Source organism: Microcaecilia unicolor, chromosome 2 (genome assembly GCF_901765095.1).
Source record: "Microcaecilia unicolor chromosome 2, aMicUni1.1, whole genome shotgun sequence".
NCBI classification, from domain to species: Eukaryota; Metazoa; Chordata; class Amphibia; order Gymnophiona; family Siphonopidae; genus Microcaecilia; species Microcaecilia unicolor.
Window position 1 is genome coordinate 511,091,451 of NC_044032.1, and position 22,626 is coordinate 511,114,076.

At 44.1% G+C, this 22,626-nt stretch overlaps 1 protein-coding gene across 1 annotated transcript in view; it reads right to left on the reverse strand.

Moving 5' to 3' along the window:
- Positions 1–22,626, reverse strand: part of PROM1 (prominin 1) — a 330,624-nt gene that overhangs the window by 265,402 nt on the left and 42,596 nt on the right. The window contains exons 4-5 of the mRNA XM_030191212.1: positions 19,630–19,750; positions 7,965–8,028 (exon numbers count right to left, since the gene is read on the reverse strand). Coding sequence (XP_030047072.1) covers positions 7,965–8,028; positions 19,630–19,750 — 185 coding nt within the window. The remainder of the gene's footprint in view (positions 1–7,964; positions 8,029–19,629; positions 19,751–22,626) is intronic.

Genomic DNA, 22,626 nt, shown 5'->3' on the forward strand with positions numbered 1-22,626 from the left:
AAAGCAACTACTGTAATATAAGACTTGTTGCACACCCAATATGACAAGGGGTGGGAGGGTTTAAAAGGAGGGGGACATGGTTAATCTAAGCAGAGGTGTATATCAGTTCAGTTGATGTATTTTGATGATGTTTGAAATCTATATGCTGTTTTTTGAAGCCATACATCTACAGAGCTAATGTATAGTTGTATACTGTGTTTCCAAATGTTAAAACTATAAATAAATATTTGAAAAAAAAAAAAAAAAAAGCTATGGCAGTATAAATAAGACGACCACAATTAGATTCTTCCAGAGCACAACCATTAAATTTTGTACAGTATTGATATATATATATATATATATATATATATATATATATATATATATATATATATATATATATATAACATTTTCAGACAGAACTGATACATTGCTCTCACTGAAACACTGAGAACATAATAGCAGTATGTAGCACTCAGGCTCTAATTTCACCCTTTGGATGGATTTAACTATTTTATTTAGTTTTTCTTTTACATTGTGTATGTTTATTGTAAAACCATACAGAACTGTAGATGTTACATCAATGTTTTAAACATTAAACATCACATTATGGGGTAGGGCAAGGATGTAGGGCTAATTTCAGTACACTCCATAGAAGACCTGAGGTCATAAGAGTACAGGCTGAAGGCCATCATATTTACATTTTGAGCACCAGTTTACAGAGGGGTTGAGTGGGATATGGGAGAGGTAAGATAACTATAAAATCGGGATCATAGATCTGCTTGTTCCTAGAATTGGCTATGGCAATCTGAATACAATCCACTGTTGTAACATTGTGTTGCTACAAAGCTTGTTGTACAAATTTGATCCTGAATAAAAACCATTTGAAATTAGAAAAGTCTACGGCTTTACAGGAATAGCTGGTCCTGATTTCCCTCGTGTTAACTCTACATGGGCTCTCTCAGTCCTTTCTCAGGTGGTTGATTGGACCAAATGAGCACAAGCAAGTGCTAGCTGGTACCTACAACTCCTAAGTCTGTACCTGATGGATCACTTGAGCCCCCTTGGCCAGTCTGAACAGGCTACTCTCAGAGTACAATATCTCCTCTGCTCCTGGGACTTTACAACCTTCACAAGTGTTTCTGTCTGTGCTGTGCCACTCATCTCTCCAAGACCTCAATATGTCACCAAATGGTAAAGGAGTGGGCTGCCCCTGGGCTTGGTGACAGATATATCCTGGCTGCTGCTGTAGCTCTAGCTTCTGTCTTTTTCTATAGCTGCAGCACTATTCTGCTGCCAGCACATGAAGCACCCCACCACCCAGGGGCGTAGCCAAGGGTGGCCCTGGGCCCACCCAATTTGGGGTCAGGCCCAACAGCAGCAGTGTTCCTGCAAGTAGCTTTCTTCCACTAGTGATGGTTGCAGGCTCGGCTCGCAGCGATTCCCACATGCTGCCTGACGCTCAACGATCTCCTTGCAGCTACTGCTAACCCGGAAGCCTCTCCTCTGCCACAACTTCCGGTTTCTGCCCAGTCAAGATACGGCAGAGGAGAGGCTTCCGGGTTAGCGCTTAGCGGCTGCAAGGAGGTCATTGAGTAGTAAGTGGTGTGTGGAAATCTCTGGCACTGTCAACAAATGGGAGAAGAGAAGGGAAGGGGATGAAAAATCTTACACAGGGGTGAGGGAAGATGGGGTGAAAGATGCTACACAGGGGAAGGGATGATGGGGAAAAGATGCTGCACGGGGGAGGGAAGACGGGGACAGATGCTGCACAGGGGTGAGGGAAGATGGAAGGAAAGATGCTGTACAGGGGGAAGGGAAGATGGAAAAATGAAGTACGGTGGAAGGGGGTGGAGATGCTGCATGGGGAAGAAGGGAGAGATGCAGCAAAGGGGTGGAGAGGTGAGGAAGGGAGAAGTCTTGGCTGCATATGAGGTGGAGGGGAGGGAGACATGCTGCATAGAGAGGGGACAGGTAGTGAGAGGGGGAGAAATGTTGAACATAGGGGTGAAGAGGAGGGAGAAATAGTGGGCATGGGGTGGAGGGAAGGGAGAAATGTTAGACGTGATGGTAGAGGGGAGGAAGGGAGAGATGCTGCATGGAAACGAGAGAGAGATGTTGGACCCAGAACACAAGGGAGAGGGAAAGAGAAATGTTGGACATGATGGTAGAGGGGAGGAAGGTAGAGATGCTGTATGGGAATGGGAGAGAGATGTTGGACCCAGAACACAAAGGAGAGGGAGAGAGGAATGGTGGACAGTGGGAATGAGCGGGGGAGATGGACATGGGGGTGGATGAGAGGGAGGGTGAGGTACACAGTAGGTGGTGAGGGGAGAAAGAGGGAAAATGCTGGGCCATGGGGGAGAGGACTGGAATGAAGAGAGATGGGGCAGGAAAATATAAGGCTACCAGGATGGGGTGGGGAGGGGATCAGATGCTGGTTAGAATGGTTGAGGGAGAAAGATGATGGGAATGGTGGAACCCTGTGGGAGAGGCCAAGAGAGGGAGGAGGGGGTGGCAAGGAAATGAATGAGAGATAGTGATTACAGAGAGCAGAAATATGGTAATGGGGAGTAGATTAAAGATGAAAGAGAAAGTAGGGACGGGGAGGAGTAAGATGGGGAATGGGAGAGCTAGTGGGTCAAAGAAGAAGATGGAAATTTGATAGGTAGTTGAAAAGTAAAAAGGAGGCGAAGAAGGGTGAGAGAGAGGCAGAAAAGAGCTAAAAAGGAATAATCAATATGTCAGAGGCAGGAATAGTGAGGGAACAGACAGGAGAGAGGAGAAAAGACAAATTGACTGCAGCCGCTTGAAGAAGAATTAGCAGACAAAAGACAGGAAAGCAGAAAAGAGAAATTGGAACCAGCAAGATGGAAAAATAAAATGTCCAGACAACAAAGGTAGAAACAAAGCATTTTATTTTGAATGTTTTAAATGGAATAGGTTAGCTTTTGGAAATGTGCATAGCAAATGCCTTTGGATTGTGTTCTGTAGAAAAGGAAATGCATTTCTGTTTTATGTTTCCAATATTGCAGTAATGGGAAAATTAGGTTCTTACCTTGGTAATTTTCTTTCTTTTAGTCATAGCAGATGAAGCCATTACGTATGGGTTGTGTCCATCAACCAGCAGGGGGAGCTAGAGAGCACTCAACTTTTCACAGTGCCTCATGGCCAGCCAGCTCCACTGCCTCTTCAGTATTTGAAGCTTCCAAAGCAGTATGGCAAACCGCAATGGGAATAACATGAACTTTCCTCACAGCGAACGATGGCCCCTTAACAAGGGCATGAACTCAAAAGGAGGGAATGAACACATCCTCCTGGAGGGAATAAACTCGTCCTCCTTATTGTATAACTGGAGGGGATACACGCAACCTCCTGAAGGGAATAAACTCATCCTCCAAAACATAAACTGGAGGGAATGGACTCATCCTCCTATAAGTGAACATGAATCCTGAAGACTGTTTTCCAACTTTCTCCCAAGGAAGGAACTTCAGGAAACAAGAACAGAACCTGAAACGGATTCACAGCATACAGACAATCATACAGGGAGGGCTCATGGCTTCATCTGCTATGACTAAAGGAAAGAAAATTACCAAGGTAAGAACCTAATTTTCCCTTCCTTGTCATCAAGCAGATGAAGCCATTACGTATGGGATGTAACAAAGCAATCCCTATATAGGGTGGGAACAGGTCACACCACGCGCTAGCACTTGTGCTCCAAAACGCGCATCCCTCCTAGCAGCCACATCCAGCCTGTAATGTCAGGCAAAAGAGAGCTTAGAAGCCCATGTTGCTGCACTGCATATCTCTTGACGAGAGAGTGCTCCACTTTCAGCCCAAGAGGATGAAATCGCTCTGGTAGAATGCGCCTTAAAGGCTACAGGCGGAGACTGGCCGGCAAGCAGATAACCTGAAAAGATAGTTTCTTTGAGCCTGCGGGCAATAGTGGCTTTAGACGCTGGAGACCCTCTGTGAGGACCTGATAGCAAAACAAACAGATGATCATAGATCCTGAAAGAGATAGAAACTTGCAGATACTGCAGCAGAGTCCTGCACACAACCAGCAGGTGCAACTGCCCAAAAGATTCTGGAAATTCCTCCTTATCAAAGGAGGGCAAGAAAATAGGCTGGTTTAGGTGAAACGCTGAAACCACCTTAGGCACGAAGGAAGGCACGGTCCGAACCGTGACCCCGGACTCTGAGAATTGCAGAAATGGGTCTCTACAGGACAGCGCCTGGAGCTCTGACACCCGTCTCGCCGAAGTAATGGCCACAAGAAAAACGGCCTTTAGTGTCAAATCTTTCTCCGATGCTTGCCGAAGCGGCTCAAAAGGAGAAGCCTGCAGGGCCTTCAAAACTAGCCCCAGGTTCCAAGCTGGACAGGGTGCTCGCACGGAAGGCCGGAGCCGAAGCACCGCACTAAGAAACCGTGCCACATCTGGATGAGCAGCTAAAAACACGCCTTCAACCTTACCACGAAGGGAGGCCAACGCTGCCACTTGCACCCGCAGGGAATTATAGGTCAAGCCTATTTGTACACCATCCTGCAAAAAGTCCAGAATCGGCGAGACAGGAGCCCGCATGGGTGTGATCGCTTTTGAAGCACACCAAGACTCAAACTGGCGCCAAATCCTGGCATAAGCCACGGAAGTGGAACGCTTGCGGGCCTGCAGGAGAGTGGAAATTACCTTATTTGAGTAGCCTTTATCTCTCAATTGCGCCCTCTCAATCGCCATGCCATAACACCAAAGCGGCAGGCGTCCTCCATGGCTACCGGGCCCTGTGACAACAGGTTCGGTACCAGAGGTAAAGGAAGGGGAGCCTCCACTAGCATCTGTCGGAGGTCCGCATACCAAGGCCTCCTGAGCCAATCCGGGGCAATGAGGACCACTTCTCCTGGGTGCAGCCGAATCCGCAGGAGCACACACCCTATCAAGGGCCACGGAGGGAACACATATAGTAGGCCCGGAGGCCAGGGCTGAGCCAAGGCATCCAACCCTGCCGAGCGAGGATCTCTCCGTCTGCTGAAGAAGCACGGGACTTTGGCATTTGAACTTGTCGTCATAAGATCCATCACAGGCTTGCCCCATTTGGCACATATCTGCAGGAATACTTGTCTGCTAGTTCCCATTCTGCTGGATCGATCTGATGCCGGCTTAGATAATCGGCTTGCACGTTGCTCTGACCTGCAATGTGAGCTGCCGACAGAAACTGAAGATGCAGCTTGGCCCAGTGGCAAATCTGTTCGGCCTGCGCAGCCAGTGCTCTGCACTGAGTGCCGCCTTGTTGATTTATGTAGGCCACTGCTGTCGTGTTGTCCGACATCACTCTGACAGCCAATCCTTCCAGGGTTACTTGAAAGGCCAGAAGTGCCTGAAACACTGCTTTCAACTCCAGGCGGTTGATGGATCACTCGGACTCCTCGTTTAAGTGCTGCTTCCAGCCTACGGTCTTGTATATCCTTCAGGGCAACTCCTCTTTCCACAGGGAGGGCAGTTCTCTTTGTCACCACAGTGACTAGGGCATCTACTTTAGGCATTGCAAAGCGAGCCAAATGCTCCTCACGCAGAGGGTATAATTGCCCCATAGCCCTGGAAACTTTCAAAGGTCCCTCGGGGTCAGCCCACTGAGTGGAAATAAGCTCTTGGATGGAGTCATGCAAAGGAAAGGCTCGAGCAGGCTTTTTGGTACTAGCCATCCTAGGATTCACAGAGGAGGCCGTGCCACTGTCAGGCTCTTCAATAGAAAGGACCTGTAGGGCATCTGAAATAAGCGCTGGCAGCTCATCACGGTGGAAAATCCTTTCCGCGGAGGGATCATCCAGATCCTGTGGTAATTCTGCACCTGACTCTGGCTCCTCAGACCACGAAGGCCTACCAGAACTCTCTGAATCCTCACAGCCCGACCACGGGGGGGGGGGGGGGGGGGGGGGGAGGAGGTGCTCCACAATCTGAAGGGGAATTAGCCCTTCTACGCTTTTCTTTATGCCAATTATCAGGGAAAATAGCCTCAGCGAGCAGTCCCAGGCCAGAATCCACCGGGGGGAGGGGGGGCAATAGAAGGGGCCGCAGAGGACTCTTGAGGGAGAGCTCTTTTCAGCATGTATATTTAGTGCAATAACAACACAAGATCAGGGGAGAAAAACTCGCCCTGGGCACCCAGATCCTGTCCGGGGCTAGCCGCTCCCTTAATAGCCTCAATTCGAGATCCCCCCCCCCCCCCCCCCCCCGGCTCAGGGCTCTCCGTCTCTACGGAGGCCGCGCCATGCGGAGAATTCAAAATGGCGTCCGCTGCCAGCTCTGAGCGGGAAGAATCATCGCTCGCCATGCTCGGGCCGGCTCTTACACCTGTACAGCACAATTTACAGAGCCCCGCTGCTGATTTGCGCTTGCCACACCGGGAACAGCGCTTTACATTCTCTGCAGCCATCGCCGAAAACGGCGGGAAAATTCAAAATGGCGGTTTCGCGCCAAAAACGCCTCGATCGGGGGCCCACCCCGGAGGAGTTAGAAAACACTCTTACCTCACTGGACCGAGTATCACAGCTCCGGTCCCATAGAAGAATCAAAGGAAAACCTCTGTTCCAACTTCGCTGCGCCAAAGCGCGACACAACTTCTTTTTTTTTTTTTTAACGCTGTGAGGAAAGCAGAGGTAATAAGAACTCCGGAGGCTCAGATGAGTGGGAAAGGCAGGGAAAGGCGAACCAATGTGCCTGCATCCACTGAGTGGGAAAGGACAGGGAAAAGCAAGCTAATATGTCCACATCCACGGGGGCATGGGTAAGGCAGGGAAAGGGCTAACCTATGTGCCTTCAAAGTGAAGCTGCTATAGCCTCTAACACCTCGGCTAACAACTGGCAAGCCAGGAGCCACCCCCAGGCAGATTTTTGATGGAGCTCGAAGAAGCTGCAGCCACCCTGCTTGGGGAGATAGAGAATACTGAAGAGGCAGTGGAGCTGGCTGGCCATGAGGCACTGTGAAAAGTTGAGTGCTCTCTAGCTCCCCCTGCTGGTTGATGGACACAACCCATACGTAATGGCTTCATCTGCTTGATGACAAGGAAGCTATGTTTAACTTCTTGGGGTTCCCTTTCAATTTTTGTCTAAATATTTTTATTTCTAATTTGTGAGCTCTTGTTCTGTATTTGGTGAGGGTCTGTTGGTGTGACAGTAATGGCAGGTGGGAAATTGGAGAGGGAATCGGGGAAGGGAGCCCTCCTTTATTTTCTGACCTGGGCCCAAGCAGGTCTAACACCAGTCCTAACCCTTGCTGTATAGCTGGTGAGGATTCCCAAGCATCCCCAGCTCAGGACCTCCTCCAAAGGCGGCCAGAACTCCCTTCTACCAAGCTCTGGAAACAGCATCCTTGAGCCATTGATAGCTAAGCATGTGTGGGGTGCTGGCATCAGTGGCTTAGGGTCATTGCTGCTGCCTGCCAAGCTTGGTAAAAGAGAGTTCTGGCAACCTTCAGAGAAAGACTTCAGCTGACAGAGCTTGAGGATCCTCAGGGACTGTCTTTTCTGTGCATGGTGTACAGCGCTGCGTATGCCTTGTAGCGCTATAGACATGATAAGTAGTAGTAGAGGTAGGGCAGAGCAGAAAAAGTTTGTGCCCACCCACTTTGGGCTCAGGCCCACCCAAAACTGGCTGTCTGGCTACGTCACTGCCACCACCCTTCCTATAAACTCTGATGAACACTGCAAAACTCAAGTGAGCTTGCAGACAGATGGAATTGTCGCTTAGTGAAGGTCCTATGTCAAATAGAGAAACAATATACATGTCATACACAAACTTTTATTGTTGATCAATGGCACACTCCAGTTTTTATTATTTGCACAGGGAGACCTACACATTACTGTTTGTGATATTCTGAAAATGTGAATTTTTGCCTTACAGTTTACAGTATCTAAAAAATGCTGCAATGAAGGCTTAAGGAAACTCTAGCCACAGAAAATGTGTTAAAAGAAATATTTGAGGTCTACTTACTATTAAGATCTGACATTGCTTTGTTCTTTGTCGTGTTGTATTGGCTCACTATATAGTCAATTTGCTTAAAAAAAAGGGGGAAAAATTAATTCTAAAATATAAAATATACAGTAAACTATACATGTCACATACAAGACAAATGCTTCAGCATTAATTGAGACAAAAGAAGAAGCTGCATTTTACATCTGGCTTATTGAGTTAAGCATATATTACTTACACAGATTTTAACTCTCAAAATAAATACAAATGCAGTCAGGAAATTTTCAAAAAAGAAATGAGATGAGTGAAAGTATTGCTTTCTTATTGGATTCATTGTTAGGATACCATGCTTCACATCTATAATGATGGGAACCAGTTAAATGTGATGAAGGTTTTATGAATAAAGAACCTTGTTATTTATGCAGTCTTCAAGCTGCATATTGTGCTAAACAGTGTCTTCACTTTAAATCTGTATATGCCTGAATAAGGCTGTGCTTCCCAAATGTTTCTCTTATGTGACCCCATTTTAATAGCTGAAGCTCAAGTAACCCCCAAACAGTGAAAAAAGGAAGTCTCTGCCCCTGCTTTCCTCTGCCTGTCACCGTGTGGGCGAGGACATAGGCGCCCCGTATAAGAGGCCTGTGAAATCTAAGCTTCACCAGCCCCAACCGCAACCTTCTCTGCCTGCCCGGTAATTCCCCCAATTCTCTCTCTTTCCTCTCATTCTGTTTTTCCAATTTCTCTCTCTCTCTCCTCTACCCCACCATCACCATTTTAATTACAGATAGTAACATAGTAGATGACGGCAGAAAAAGACCTGCATTTGGTACCTTTTTGCTCGCTTGCTCCCTCCCTCCCCTTGCCACCTCCTCCGGGCCTGTGCTAGTAAACAAGCAATGAAGATGAATGGGACCGATGCTCTCTGCACTGCTGCTGCTTCCTCTGTTGGGCCTGGAAGTTTACATCAGAGAAGGCAGGATTGGCAGAGGAAGCAGCAGTGGTGCACAGAGCCAAATCGCAAGACAAAAGTAAGAGAGGTCTTCCATCATCATAAGGCCTTGCAGCATAAAGACCTACATCTGGAGAAATTCCAAGGCCTCTCCTAATAGGAGCCTCACTAACTGTACTGATATATATTGCTATACCTGTTGAACTCAACTTTCACTGTATGAGAGAGAGAGACAGAGAGTTCCTAAACTGCAGTGAGCTGAGCAGAGATGCGACACCAGAGACTCTTTAGCTCAGAGCATTTGGACAGACACTTTTCTCTAATGAGTACTACTCTGCCATCCAAGTTGTAGTTTGTCTGGTGGAGGAGTGGCCTAGTGGTTAGGGTGGTGGACTTTGGTCCTGGGGAACTAAGGAACTGAGTTTGATTCCTGGCACAGGCAGCTCCTTGTGACTCTGGGCAAGTCACTTAACCCTCCATTGCCTGCCGCATTGAGCCTGCCATGAGTGGGAAAGCGCGGGGTACAAATGTAACAAAAAAAAAAAAATAATAAACTCTGACTGACTGAGCACTCAGTGCTGCTAAATGTAACAGAATTAGCTTGTGCCATACTGAGTTAACAACCAGTGCTGCACAGCATCCCAGTTACATCAAAGTTCCTTAGAATGGCATGCATCAGTGTTCCAGCATAATCGCTGAGCCAGCCTTCGATCCAGTGTTCCAGCATCACAGCGCTGAGTATGTCTAGTAGTGCTATAGAAATAAGTAGTAGTAGCAGTGTTCCAGTCTTCAGTGTTCATTGCTGAGCCAGCCTTCAATCGAAAACACAGATCGAGATGCAGCAGAGCATCCTATCTATATGGCCTTGTGCAGCCAACCCCGTTTGATTCAGGAGCTAGCTGTGAAGATACCCTCGAAGTGAGACCTACCACATCAAAGAAGCTAAGAACTCTTCTATACGCATCCCACAACTCAGGTAAGGACAGTGGTTTTCTTCCTATGGTCCAGGGTTGGATAGAAAAGCACTGATAAGTTGCAAGTGTGATTCAGGACCTTAGGCATATAGTTCCATAGGTATCTGTTTGTCTGAGAGGGAATATTAAAGTTGTATAAGGATAATTATTAGTTGTACTGCTATTGCTACCTCACTGAGATAAGCTTTGCAATTGCTTTGACCAATATTGCCAGTATTACAATGAATATTATGGACACTTAGGCAGTCATCCTCTACATAAACAAGATTACCCTAATTATTGGTTACAGGTTATTTGACCCAAATACACCTACAAAACCATGGATGTCTTGGCCAATTCAGATTCACAAGAACCATCAATCCAGGATTGTCATGCCATCTTCTACAACACGCGCCTAGAATCAGCCAGGGGGGAAACACATATAGTACACCAGTCCATGGCCAATGCTGAAGATGTCCTCTAGCTTGGTCAAACTGTTTTGCCTTTGAAAAATGAATAACCTTGGCTTCTTGCCATTCTGCAAGCTCTGATCATAGTGAAGGCCTCATTCAAGAGATCTCATTCCCCCCAGATCCAATGTGTCTGCTCAACAAATCCACCTGGATGTTGTGGTTCCCTACTATATGCACTGCTAAATGCGCCCACAGGTTGGATTCGGCCCAGCAAATGAGCATTGCCACTCACAAAACCGCTAGGCTCTTTGTTCCTCCTTGGCAGTTGACGTAAGCCACTGTGGCACTGCCATTAAAGACCCAGACTACTCATGTGAACCAGAATCCAGAAGGAGTACAATGCTTTCTTGATAGTGTGTTTCTGCAGCTAGTTGACTGACCAAAATGCCTCGACCTGGGCCCAATGCCTTTGGCCTATGTGCCCCTGCCAATATGCTCCCCAGCTCCACATGCTGACATCTGTCATGAGCACTAGTCAGTCATGGGACTCCAAATCCATGCCAAGAATAGCCATACTGGGTCAGACCAATGATCCATCTAGCCCAGTATCCTGCTTCCAACAGTGGCCAATCCAGGTCATAAATACTCGGCAGAAACATTCCATGCTAGCAATCCTAGGGCAAGCAGAGGCTTTCCCCCATATGTCCATCTCAACAACACGACTGTGGACTTTTCCTCCAGGAACCTCTCCAAACCTTTTTAAAACCCAGATACACTAACCACTGTTACCACATCCTCCAGCAATGAGTTCCAGCGCTTAACTGTTCTTTCAGTGAAAAAATATTTTCTCCTATTTGTTTTAAAAGCATTTCCATGTAATTTCATTGAGTGTCCTCTGGTCTTTCTACTTTTTGAAAGAGTGAAAAATTCATTCACTTTTACCCATTCTACACCACTAAGAATTTTGTACATGCTAATCACCCCCCCCCCCCAAGCTGAAAAGCCCTAGCTTTTCCTCATATAGAAGTAGTTCCATCCCTTGTATCATTTTGGTCGCTCTTCTTTGAACCTTTTCTAATTCCACTATATTTTTTCTGAGATGCATTCAATTCCGGTCGCCATAATAGTCAAGGTGAGGTCGCACAATGGAGCAAAACAGAGGCATTACAATACTGTTGGTCTTATTTTGCATCCCTTTCCTAATAATTCCTAGCATCCTGTTTTCTCTTTTGGCTGCTGTCACCGCACACTGGGCAGAAGATTTCAGCATGTTGTCTACAATGATACTGTATTGACCTGGTTTTACAGCCTGCCTCACTGACACAGACTACTCGATAATTACTGTGGATTCTTTTGGATTCGTATTAGGTAAATGAGACTTTTATTAGGAGTTCACTTTAAATGAAGAGTGTATAAGTCATCATTGTCTAAGATATACAATGATTAAGCTATATAACTGAAGAGAAACAATAATAAATATATATTTTTTTATTTTTGTTACATTTGTACCCCGCGCTTTCCCACTCATGGCAGGCTCAATGCGGCTTACATGGGGCAATGGAGGGTTAAGTGACTTGCCCAGAGTCTATCACATCACTGGTCATGAATTACTACATCCAAGCAAAGCTAGGAGTCTCTTGACCAGGAGAAGAATCAATAATAAACTATACATCATAATATACATACATCACTGATCATGTATCACTACATCCAGGCTCTTGTCATCAGCTGGGGGGGGACCCCGTTTACAGTGAAAGCCAGGAGTCTCTTGACCAGGAAATATAGTTCTCTGCGCAGTACGTACGTTTACTCACAGATGAGCTCCCCAATTTTCACTGGCAGAGACTCCCCTTTTTATTAGGCTTAGAACTCATGTTCAGAGCTAAGGAAAACTACAGAATGCTTGAGAATTTCTCTTTTTTGGTAAACAAGCCACACAAAATATGCTTGAGAATGTGGAAATGTGGTCACATGTTTCTCTGTCCAGGTGGCCAGCCTGAACTCGAAACATACTCCACCTCCCCTGCACATACCAAATTAGAGCCGTATCTTATCTTCTTCCACATTCCAAATCATTTTCACACACACAGAATTACTTCCAGTTTCCTAAGGTCTTCCAGCAATTTTTCACAACCTGCATGTATTTTGACAACTTTGAATAGTTTTGTATCATCTGCACATTTAATCACCTCATTCGTCATTCCAATTTCCATATTATTTATAAATTTGTTAAATAGCACCGGTCCCAATATAGTTCCCTGTGGCAATCCACTATTCACCCTCCTCTATTGAAAGAAATGGCCATTTAATCCTACCCTCTGTTTTCTGTCCAATAACCAATTCCCAATCCATAGGAGGACATTGCCTCCTATCTCATGACTTTTTAAATTTTTTCGGGCGTCTCTCAGGAGAAACTTTGTTAAAAGCTTTCCGAAAATCTAGATACACTATATTAACTGGCTCACCTTTATCTACATGTTTATTCATGCCTTCAAAGAAATGAAGCAAATTTGTGAGGCAAGACTTCCCTTGGCTGAATCCATGCTGTCTCTGTCCCATTAACCATGTTTCTCTATGTGTTCTGTAATTTTATTCTTTATAATAGATACCACTATTTTCTCCGGCATGGAAGTCAGACTTGTCTATAATCTCCCATTCACCCCTGGAACCCTTTTAAATAATTTGTGTAACATTGTGTTGTGACCCAATGCCTCTATTTTTCTGATTAAACTAGTCATTCAGATAGGGGTGGGTTTAAATGCCTTTCCTGCAAAGGGCCATTACCATTAGCACCATCTCCTTGGAAAAGGTGTGAGGTGCAGTAACCAATTCAAGGGACAGGGCCTGTAGTTGACAGTGGTGACCCAGCACTGCAAATCTCATGCTGCGTCACACCAATGGTCCATCCAGCCCAGTATCCTGTTTCCAACAGTGGCCAATTCGGATCACAAGTATCTGGCAGGAACCCAAATAGTAGCAACATTTCATGTTACCAATCCCACGGCAAGCAGTGGCTTCCACATGTCTACCTCAAATACTTCTGGTGGGGCTATCAAATATGTATATGCAGATAAGCTTCCTTGAGATCCAACTGTGTGAGAGTCTCTATTCTGAAATATGGCACTCAAGGGCTCTGCTGACAATCTTTAGGTCCAGAACAGGGCAGAAGGAGCATACAGCCCATCCTTACCACATACAGCATTTATCTGGGTCTACTTCTCAAAGAACACAGACAGCTGACCACCTATCCACTTCAGAAAGGAATGGACCTCCAAAATAACTCACCGCATTCCCCTAGAGGCTCCCCCTGGCTTTGGGCCTTAGGAACCTCTTTTAGTCTCCATGAAAGGGCAACTGGTACTGAAACTGGGAGTGCTGGGAGGTAGAACTTCTGTCTGGGCAATAATGCCTGTTTTCAAAAAATCAAAATCTACCCAATTCAGAATGGGGGGAGCATCTGAACATTCTCCGGCAGCTTCTGAGAGAGGTCTTCACCAAGGTCCTTGACAATTTTCTTCAATTCTCCCCCCAAAACAACTTACCCCTTAAGGGAAGTCTGCAAAACTGGGTCTTGGAAGCCAAGTCAGCTGCCCAGTTGTGCAGCCAAAGGATCCCAACCTAGACAGCCACCGCCATGGATCTTGCCAACACCTGAATGACTTCAATGTATCTACCTCATAGGAGATACGCATTTCCAAGTAGGCTGCCCTCCCCCCCCCAAATCACTCTACCTTCAGAGCACCCTTGGTGTGCTGTATCCAGCAAAACATGCATGGGACATGCAGGCACTACAGATCGCTGACTGAAGCCTCAAAGCCAAAATCTCAAAGGATTGCTTAAGCAAAAACTGAAGTTTATGGTACTGCATATCTTTATTTTATTTAATTATAAATCTTTGTGTTACAACTCAATACAAGAATATACCATACAGAAAAATTATAACAAGGTATAGAATTAAAAAAAGAAGAAACTAGGTATCTAGTCCACATCATGGAAAGCAACCTGAACTAAAAAGAAAACCTTTAATAGGATACAACTAAGATACAATTAAATCTAATCATATCTAACCAACAGACACAATACAATAATTCAAGAACCCTCTAACATACTCTTCCTGAACTAAAAAAACAAACAAAATACATTAGCTTACCACTTCCTTATCCCGCAAAAATTCCAACTGCATGGCATCAAAAATACATATTGATTACCTTGATAAAAAAACATTTACAAGGAAATTTGAGAAAAAAAAGTCCCACCAATCACTAGAACTTTCGATTTTAATTACAATAAAGATTTCCTTCTGAGCTGACTTGATCTAGCAACATTCGGAAACACAAATTACCTGTCCACAAAAAAGAAGTTGTGTTTTTTGTTTTAGGAAAATGCAGCTTTTAATATTTCCATTTTAAATGATTCTGATTACAAGGCAAGAATTAAAGTGACCCTCTTTCTGATTATATCCTGAGATGACTCCAAAAATTGGGAGAGATCTAAACTATCTGAAAAGTTACGAAGGTCCAAAGCACTCTCCTTTTTTTCCCTCTTTGGAGCTCTTAGGTTTCTAATAAGCATTAAGGATTACCACTTTCTCCCACAAAGCAAACTGCAATACATTCTTTAAATACATTATAAAAAGCACATGGGGAGATCTATATAAATAAATCCCACCTTGAACGTTCTGAAGCTCCCTCCAACTGTGGCAGTGAAGTCCTGAACTGCTGTAGTCCTCCTGGCTATTCGGACTACTCAGCACCGCCCTCAGCCACGCCCCATCTGCGACCTACGCCACGCCCCAACTGGACATAAAAAGCACCATGAACGTTCTGAACCACACTTTGAAGCTTCAAAAGTTTGTATGTTCGAAGCTCTGTAACCACTTTTAACCCCAGTACATCTGGGCGCCGCCATGATGAGCGTCACACCAATAGGAATACAGGAGCGTCTGAGGCGAAGGCGTCAGTCGCCGTTGCCACGCGTCATGCACCTATCAAAGAAAAGAAGGGGCGGACCTACGGCTCACTCTAGGCCACGCCCCACTCACGCGTCATGCACCTATCAAACAAAAGAAGGGGCGGACCTACGGCTCTAGGCCACGCCCCACTCCTCAATTCAACCAATAACAGTGCAGCTGCTTCAACCCCCCCCCCCTGCTCCGCCTCAATTTCTTTTATCAGCCAATGTTCCTTTTACATAATTCTACAACAGAGCCTGCCAGTTCCCTCCCGCTCCGCTATTCAAATTCTGGACCAAGGCTTCTCTCTGGCGACGAGGTGGGCGCGTTGCAGCTTTACATGCTGCAGCTCCGGTAAGGGGGTTTCACTGAGCTCTGCATCACTTGCCACTTATTTTCCTGCTGCTTTATGGAAGTCCTTCAGGTTTTGGAGGGGGGGAGGCGCAATGGCACCCTGTCGGGGGGGGGGGGGGGGGGGGAGACAGGTCAGCGGTTGTGACTTCGGCAGGGGCGTGGCAGCAGGGGTCGGACCTCAGACTACACAGGCGGAAGGGGTCCTCACACCACACAGGAGGGGGAAAATAAACATGAGGGACTGGCCATACGGAGGATGAGGTCCACAACGGCTGTTCACACCACAGATGGGGGGGGAGGGGGTCCTGACACCAAAGACGAACGGCGGATCAAGACACCTGACAGGAGGGGTGGAGGGAGACCTGTGAGCACAGCGACTGACAGTATGGGGGAGGGGTCCTGCGACCACACAGCGGAAGAGGCAGGGGGAGCGGGTCTACCCAACACAGAGAGGCAGGGGGGAGGTATCTCTGTCACACGCACAATCTCTCTCTCTCTCTCTCTCTCACAGTCAGTGTCTCTCTTACTCTTATACACTGTCTACAACACACCCTATGTCTCACACTATCACATTCACTCTCTGTCACACAGTCACTCTCAAACACTCTCAATCTCATACACTCGATCTCACAGACAGTATGTGTATCGTACACGTACTCTCTCACACTGTCTCACATACACAGTCTCTCAAACACTGTATCTGTGTGAAACACTCTCTCACACTCACTGTGCCTCACATACGCACTCGCACACACTCAATGTCACACACACATACTCTGTAACAGACACACGGACACTCTCACACACACTCTATGAAACATACACACTCCCAGGAAAACCTTGCTAGCGCCCGTTTCATTTCTGTCAGAAACGGGCCTTTTTTACTAGTATATAATAACAGGGAAATTCAATAGCCTCAAATTAGAGGCCCTAGACATATTTTCAAGCTTCTCAAGTTGCAAACGATTAGATAATTATCTTTAACCTTAGCAGCAGCTGATGGCATCAAGGAACTTTGACTTTCCACCTTATTTCATCATTCATTTACCACTGCCAATTTACTATCTTGTTCAGCCAATTTAGCAGGTACCTCAACTGAAAATTTTCAAAACTGAACAAGATTAGCCTGCAAGAAGTTTTCCATTCGAGTCACAACTGTCCAAAGGTCTTTAAGGGTCACTTCTGAACCGAAAGACATTGAAGGAGGACATGCAGACGTACCTGAAATCTTCAACTGAAGCCAGATCAGGAAGTGTTCCACCAGCATTCAAGGACTGAAGGGATCCCTTAAGATCCTTACCTGTCACCAACAACCAAAAATTCTTCAGGCAGTAAGGATTTGGCCCCTTCTAATTTCATTGCAGGCTGAGGGGGTGGGGTTCGATTACACGAAGATAGTGAGGCTTCCAAAGGAAACAGGGTTTCAAATATAAGAAAAAGATTGGTGCAACGGAGTTACATGTTGGTCCATAGTACCCGAACCACTAGTAGGGCCTACTTTCCCAAACAATATTCCAGCAGTCTTGCTCTTCCGTTTAACCGTAGTTCAACAAACTGATAAAATCTTACGGCTCCCGGCTCATCCTTGGCTCCAAAGGGTGGAACCTGCCCCTTTGGTCATGCCCCTTCAGGCACGCAGCCACAACCATATGCCTGCAGAAGCATTCTGTAGCAGGGCAAAGACTATATCCCCGGTGGGGGGGGGGGGGGGGGGGGGGGGGTCCTCAGATGGAAAGAATGCTCCTGTCCTGGTAGGTGCCTGTCAGCAGACTATAGCTATTTTGGTACTGCTCTCCCGATCCCACATATCTTATCACTATGCTGCCTTTTACCTGAATGGTTGTTTTCTTGTTCACAGTCATAATCAGGGCATCCATCTTGGGCAATTTCAGCTATACAAGAAGGTAGAACTTAGCCATCACCCTGCCAACCTGCACTCAGGCTTCCAGAGTGACCCACTCCACCAAGATAATAGTCTATAGTATCTGATGAACTGGAAAAGCTTTAAAACAGTTTTGAACCCCCTCCAGGGTGGGGTCTCCGGCCTCAACCAGATCCTTGGCAGGGTAATCGGAAATACTTAGTGTTTCCAGGGCCTTGAAAGTCATACGTGCCAGCTCTTCCCTCCAGATAAGGTAATTCACTGTTGGATCATTCCTCTTGGACAGGGAGTATAAACGCAGGCCCTCATTTCAAACCTCCTGTTATACCAAGTGTAATATATAATCTCTAAGACGGGACTTAAATCATATGATGATATATGCCACTTTGAGACAAAGCATTAGACTGCTCTTAGACACACTGGAGCAAATTTGAACGTGACCATAATAATTTTAAAGAATGAACTAGTGTTTAAAATATATATTACGTATCAGCAGGTCTCACCTAAACAAATATCTTGTGTGGATGGTAACTGCATATTGCTTCTATCTGGATAATGTTGTGGCTTCTTCCTTGCTCCACCCTCCCTTCATCTTTTCACTATACAAGAAAAGGGCAATTCTACAACTGCGTGCATAAGTGCACAGGAAAGCAAAACTTAGACATGCAAGTGTACTATGCAATACTCTATAAAAGGAACAAATAAGTGCATCATCAAACAAAATCTAAGCAGCAATACAACTTCACATATACAATTAAAACATGCAAACACACACACTGCAAAACCATAACAGAAATATTTAAAATAAACTGTCAAACTGACAACTTTTCAATTATACCTTAATGCCACATTATAGCAAATATAACAAAATATCATACAAAAGCTTGGTGAAATGACCATGGTGGAACGAGAGGACTCCCAACAAACATTTAACCTGAGATCTTAAGATCTAGGATGGACAATAAGCTCAAAGGCACATCATTATGCAATATTTTACGGTAGGATGAGGTGTACAAGTGAGTGAAGCATGGACAGGACATGGGTGTCTCTTCCACTTATTATGGCTGCCATTGACCTGGCAGTGGGAGTACCTAATTTAGGCATGCTAATACAGGTTTACACCAGTTTCTATAACAGAATCTGGGCACCCAGATGCCATTATAGAATAGGCGCTCTCCACGCAGCATTGAGGTACCTATTTATAGAATTGCTCCCATAGTGTCAGACTAGTTAGAGGCATTTTCAATCCAACACTATCCATATAGAGGCTGAAAATCTACAGATTGTGAGTATAAAACACTGTTTGAATATTGTTCCAATTTTGTTCAATTTTCCATATAGCAGGGCTCTGTGGACTCAATTTGCCTTTATAAAACATAATGTCATACCAAATGAGAATGTTTTGCCAAGTAAAATTCATTGTTATGGAATAAAATAAATACAGATACCTTTAAAAGCAAAAACTTTAATATACTTTAAAAATTTACAAAACTACGATAAGCACAACATCTGAATGGAACACAGAAATTCACATTGCTTAAGTATATACATACACTCTATATTGTGGAAAGGGCAAATAAAACTATCCAAACATACATATAACTTTGCTCCTAAAATTGAGAGAAAAGAGCGCTAATGCAGAGTACTTTAATATTAAATAACATAAGCCTCAATTGCCCTGGGATATGTCTTACACTTTTACTACATGCAACCATACTTATCACTGGCTCAAGGTAAACTGAAAAACTGCAGTGGGAAAAAAACCACTGCAGAAAAAAAAAACTGCTACCCCTTTGGCTATAAGCATTTTTAGTTAAGTGATACTTTGCATGGCAGAGCTCTAGCCTTAGAAATTTTTTAATATTTTCTTCAGTTCGATTAAAATTTAGTAAAATCAGTTTAAAATTGATGCGGGGAAGCAATTTTTTCTGCAGTGTTTTTTCTCTCCTTTGTTGGGAGTTGTTTCCCACTGCAGTTTTTCAAGTTTACCTTGAGACAGTGATAAGTAGCCCCATGTGGTTGCATGTAGTAAAAGTCTAGGACTTATCCCAGAGTAATTGAGGCTTATGTTATTTAATATTAAAGTACTTTGTATTAGTGCTCTCTCTCAATTTTAGGAGCAAGTTATACGTATATTTTGGTAAACAAAAATGCCTTAAACAGCATATGTAAAATTTCTTTTACCACTGGCATGTCGTTAATTAAAGTTTTCAAATCTTTGAAGTTGCTGTTCACAAGTTTTTTTGCTCCGCGAACATGGCTAGTTAGATGTTGATTTGCAGCATAAGCACAAAGTACGCCAAAACTGGGGGACAAAAGAAGGATAAGTCTTTTATTAAATGAAGATACGCTGAGCAAAACGTTAATCATTCAATATCTTAATATTTAAAGGAATGCATTTAACACTTGAATGATTTGGCTGTGCCTAAGGTGTAGGAGGTATTTGTTTCTGAACAGACGTGGTTGGCAATTATTCTAACAAAAGGCTTCAGAAGTATTGAAACTAAATTTGAAAAAGGATAATTATTAGTATACTGCTACCTGCATACACATCGCTTTCACAGACACGTGGGGCTAATTTTATAACAGTGTACCTATGTGAAAAGTTAAAAAAAGGCAATATAAGTGCCTGGGTGTCTTTATAAAATAGATTCCTACAAAGACCTCCAGTAGTACACGCATGCTCTTGGCACAGATTTATAAACCTGTTCCAAAGAATGTACACATTAGTGTATGTACACACACATTTTTTTCAATAAAATGTGCATGTACACTGCAACTCTGTCCCTGCTCCACCCAAACCAAATCCCTAGGGACACCTATAAGTACATGCCATCTTGCTGTACACATACTTGTTTACATGTATTCACCCATGCAATCATAAGAGCCCTTTTCCATGTATAAAATAAGTCTTACATACAGAACTGCTTTGCATGTCTTGTTTTCTGACGCTTGCAAATATAATAAAAGACAGACATACAGACAGACATTAAGCACAGATAAAACTTGGGTCCCATATGCTAACATTTAGAATGCTATAAATGCGTTAATGTATATTATCTGCCATATAACTCATTGAATAAAATGAACTTTGCGGCAAATAACATGCTATAGCATCATTATCACACATTAAGTGTTTGTAAATATGGGCCACTGAGAGGAAGAAGAGAGTTTGGGTCAAAACAGCAGGGACAGGGTATTTGGAGGGGCATAACTTACTTATACAGCATTTCTATGGGTGAAATCATGTTTACATAAAGAAACTATATATATATATGGTTTCTGTATGTAAATATATATATATATATATATATATATATATAGTTTCCCAGAGTATGTATGACTAAACAGGTACATACAGCTAATTTATTCTTTATTCAGATTTATTATACTGCCTAATCTGTCACACAGAACAAGGTGATTAACAAAGTAAAAATGGGAAAGTTGAAAAGGAACTACAATTTGATAGGAAAAAAGAGGAACTATTCATTCAACAGTCAGGGAGTGAAAAACTTTTTCCTACAACCAAACTATTCAACCAATATACAGTATATGTCTACATGAATGAAAAGCAGTAGTATGACTGATGCAGTTTCTTCTATGTGTTGCCATGACCAGGTAAATCTATCACAAAAAGCGACCTTTTAGTTTAAGGTCAGTTACGTTCTGCATGTTCTCAGTTTAATTTAGATTTCAATATTTTCCATCAGCTATCTGACCCATAAAAAACAAAACAAAAAAAACGCCTATATTTAGACAACCAAGTTAGGATCCTAAATTTCTCCACAATTTTCAGCCAACCTTTGTAGTCTAAATTTTAAACTGAAACTTCACCTACATTTAGGGGCCCTTTGTAGAAATATGCTGTCACTTGCTTAAAATACAGGTCAATGGCTCAGGCTCAGGCTAAGAGCTAGGCCTGTAAAAATCAAAGATCACCTTTGACACAGTTACATTTCACTGTGGCAAGTGCTGTAATGAGGTAAATTGAGAACTGACAAGGGTGGGGGAAATCTACTTTATAAACAATAAGAAGACTGGCACCTGCGAGAAGTCATGAGCTAAGATGTTTTGATTAAAATGAAAGACAGTAGAGGGTCAGATGCAAGTAGAGGGAGGGGGAGCTGAGGAGAGCAAAATGACTTGTTAACTCATCTCACAGATGCGCTCTGAACATATCTTGTTTATACTTAGAGTTTGAGAACATGTGAAGTCATTCTGATCAACTGATAAGGGCCAAGAGCTCTGGTGAGAAAGCTGGGGTCCATTGAAATTAATAGGGTGAAAATGGTATAAAAAGGGGAGTCTGAAGGGTATTAGATCAGAAGGCTCCGGAAAGCTGGGGAGAGAGATCAGACTGCACCTGCTGTGTGAAATGTTGTCCCATCATGATCCAGAGATGAATGCCTAATTTGCCTGTACTGCTATTGGTGAGACTGTAATAAACTATCTTCTTTTTTTTTTTTTCAAATCATGTAACGACGTTTTCATTTCCATACTCTGTAAGCCACATTGAGCCTGCAAAAAGGTGGGAAAATGTGGGGTACAAATACAATAAATAAATAAATATCCCAGCGAGTTCTTCTGATTATGGAGCTTGTTAATTCCTGGACTGTGTAAGGGCAGTCTGGGGAAATATGAGGTTGAGATAATTGGTGGGAACACTCAAATTATTTACACCTTTTACTAAAGGACATTGTGTGAAAAATGATTACTGCAAAATATTTTTTGGAGGGATGTGTCATGGAAGTGTAGGGGTAAGACCTCTGCATAGGTAACCACTAATAGAGCTGACAGTACCAAATACTTCAAGCCATGTATCCACAAAATGACCTGTACCATGATTTTCCCAAGGTCCTGCTTCAGCAATAAGGAATTGCTTAAAAACTACTTGCCCAACACAATCACCTGACAAACATTTTTGCACAGTGACATGTATCTCAGGTCAGGCTAGCCCAGCCCAGCCACTTCAGAGCCTGGAATGGAAGACGGCCACAGAACCTCGTCACTGGACTATTCGATAACAGAGTTCCAAGAATTGCAACTTTGCTGATGCAAAATGAACATTCCAGCAGTTTGCCAGGCCAGAAGGCCCAGAACACGGAGGGCTGTTTATGTTAGCTTCCGGTCCACGTGCTGTAAGAGGCACCCCTGTGGTCCAAAAGTTATCTGGTAATCTCA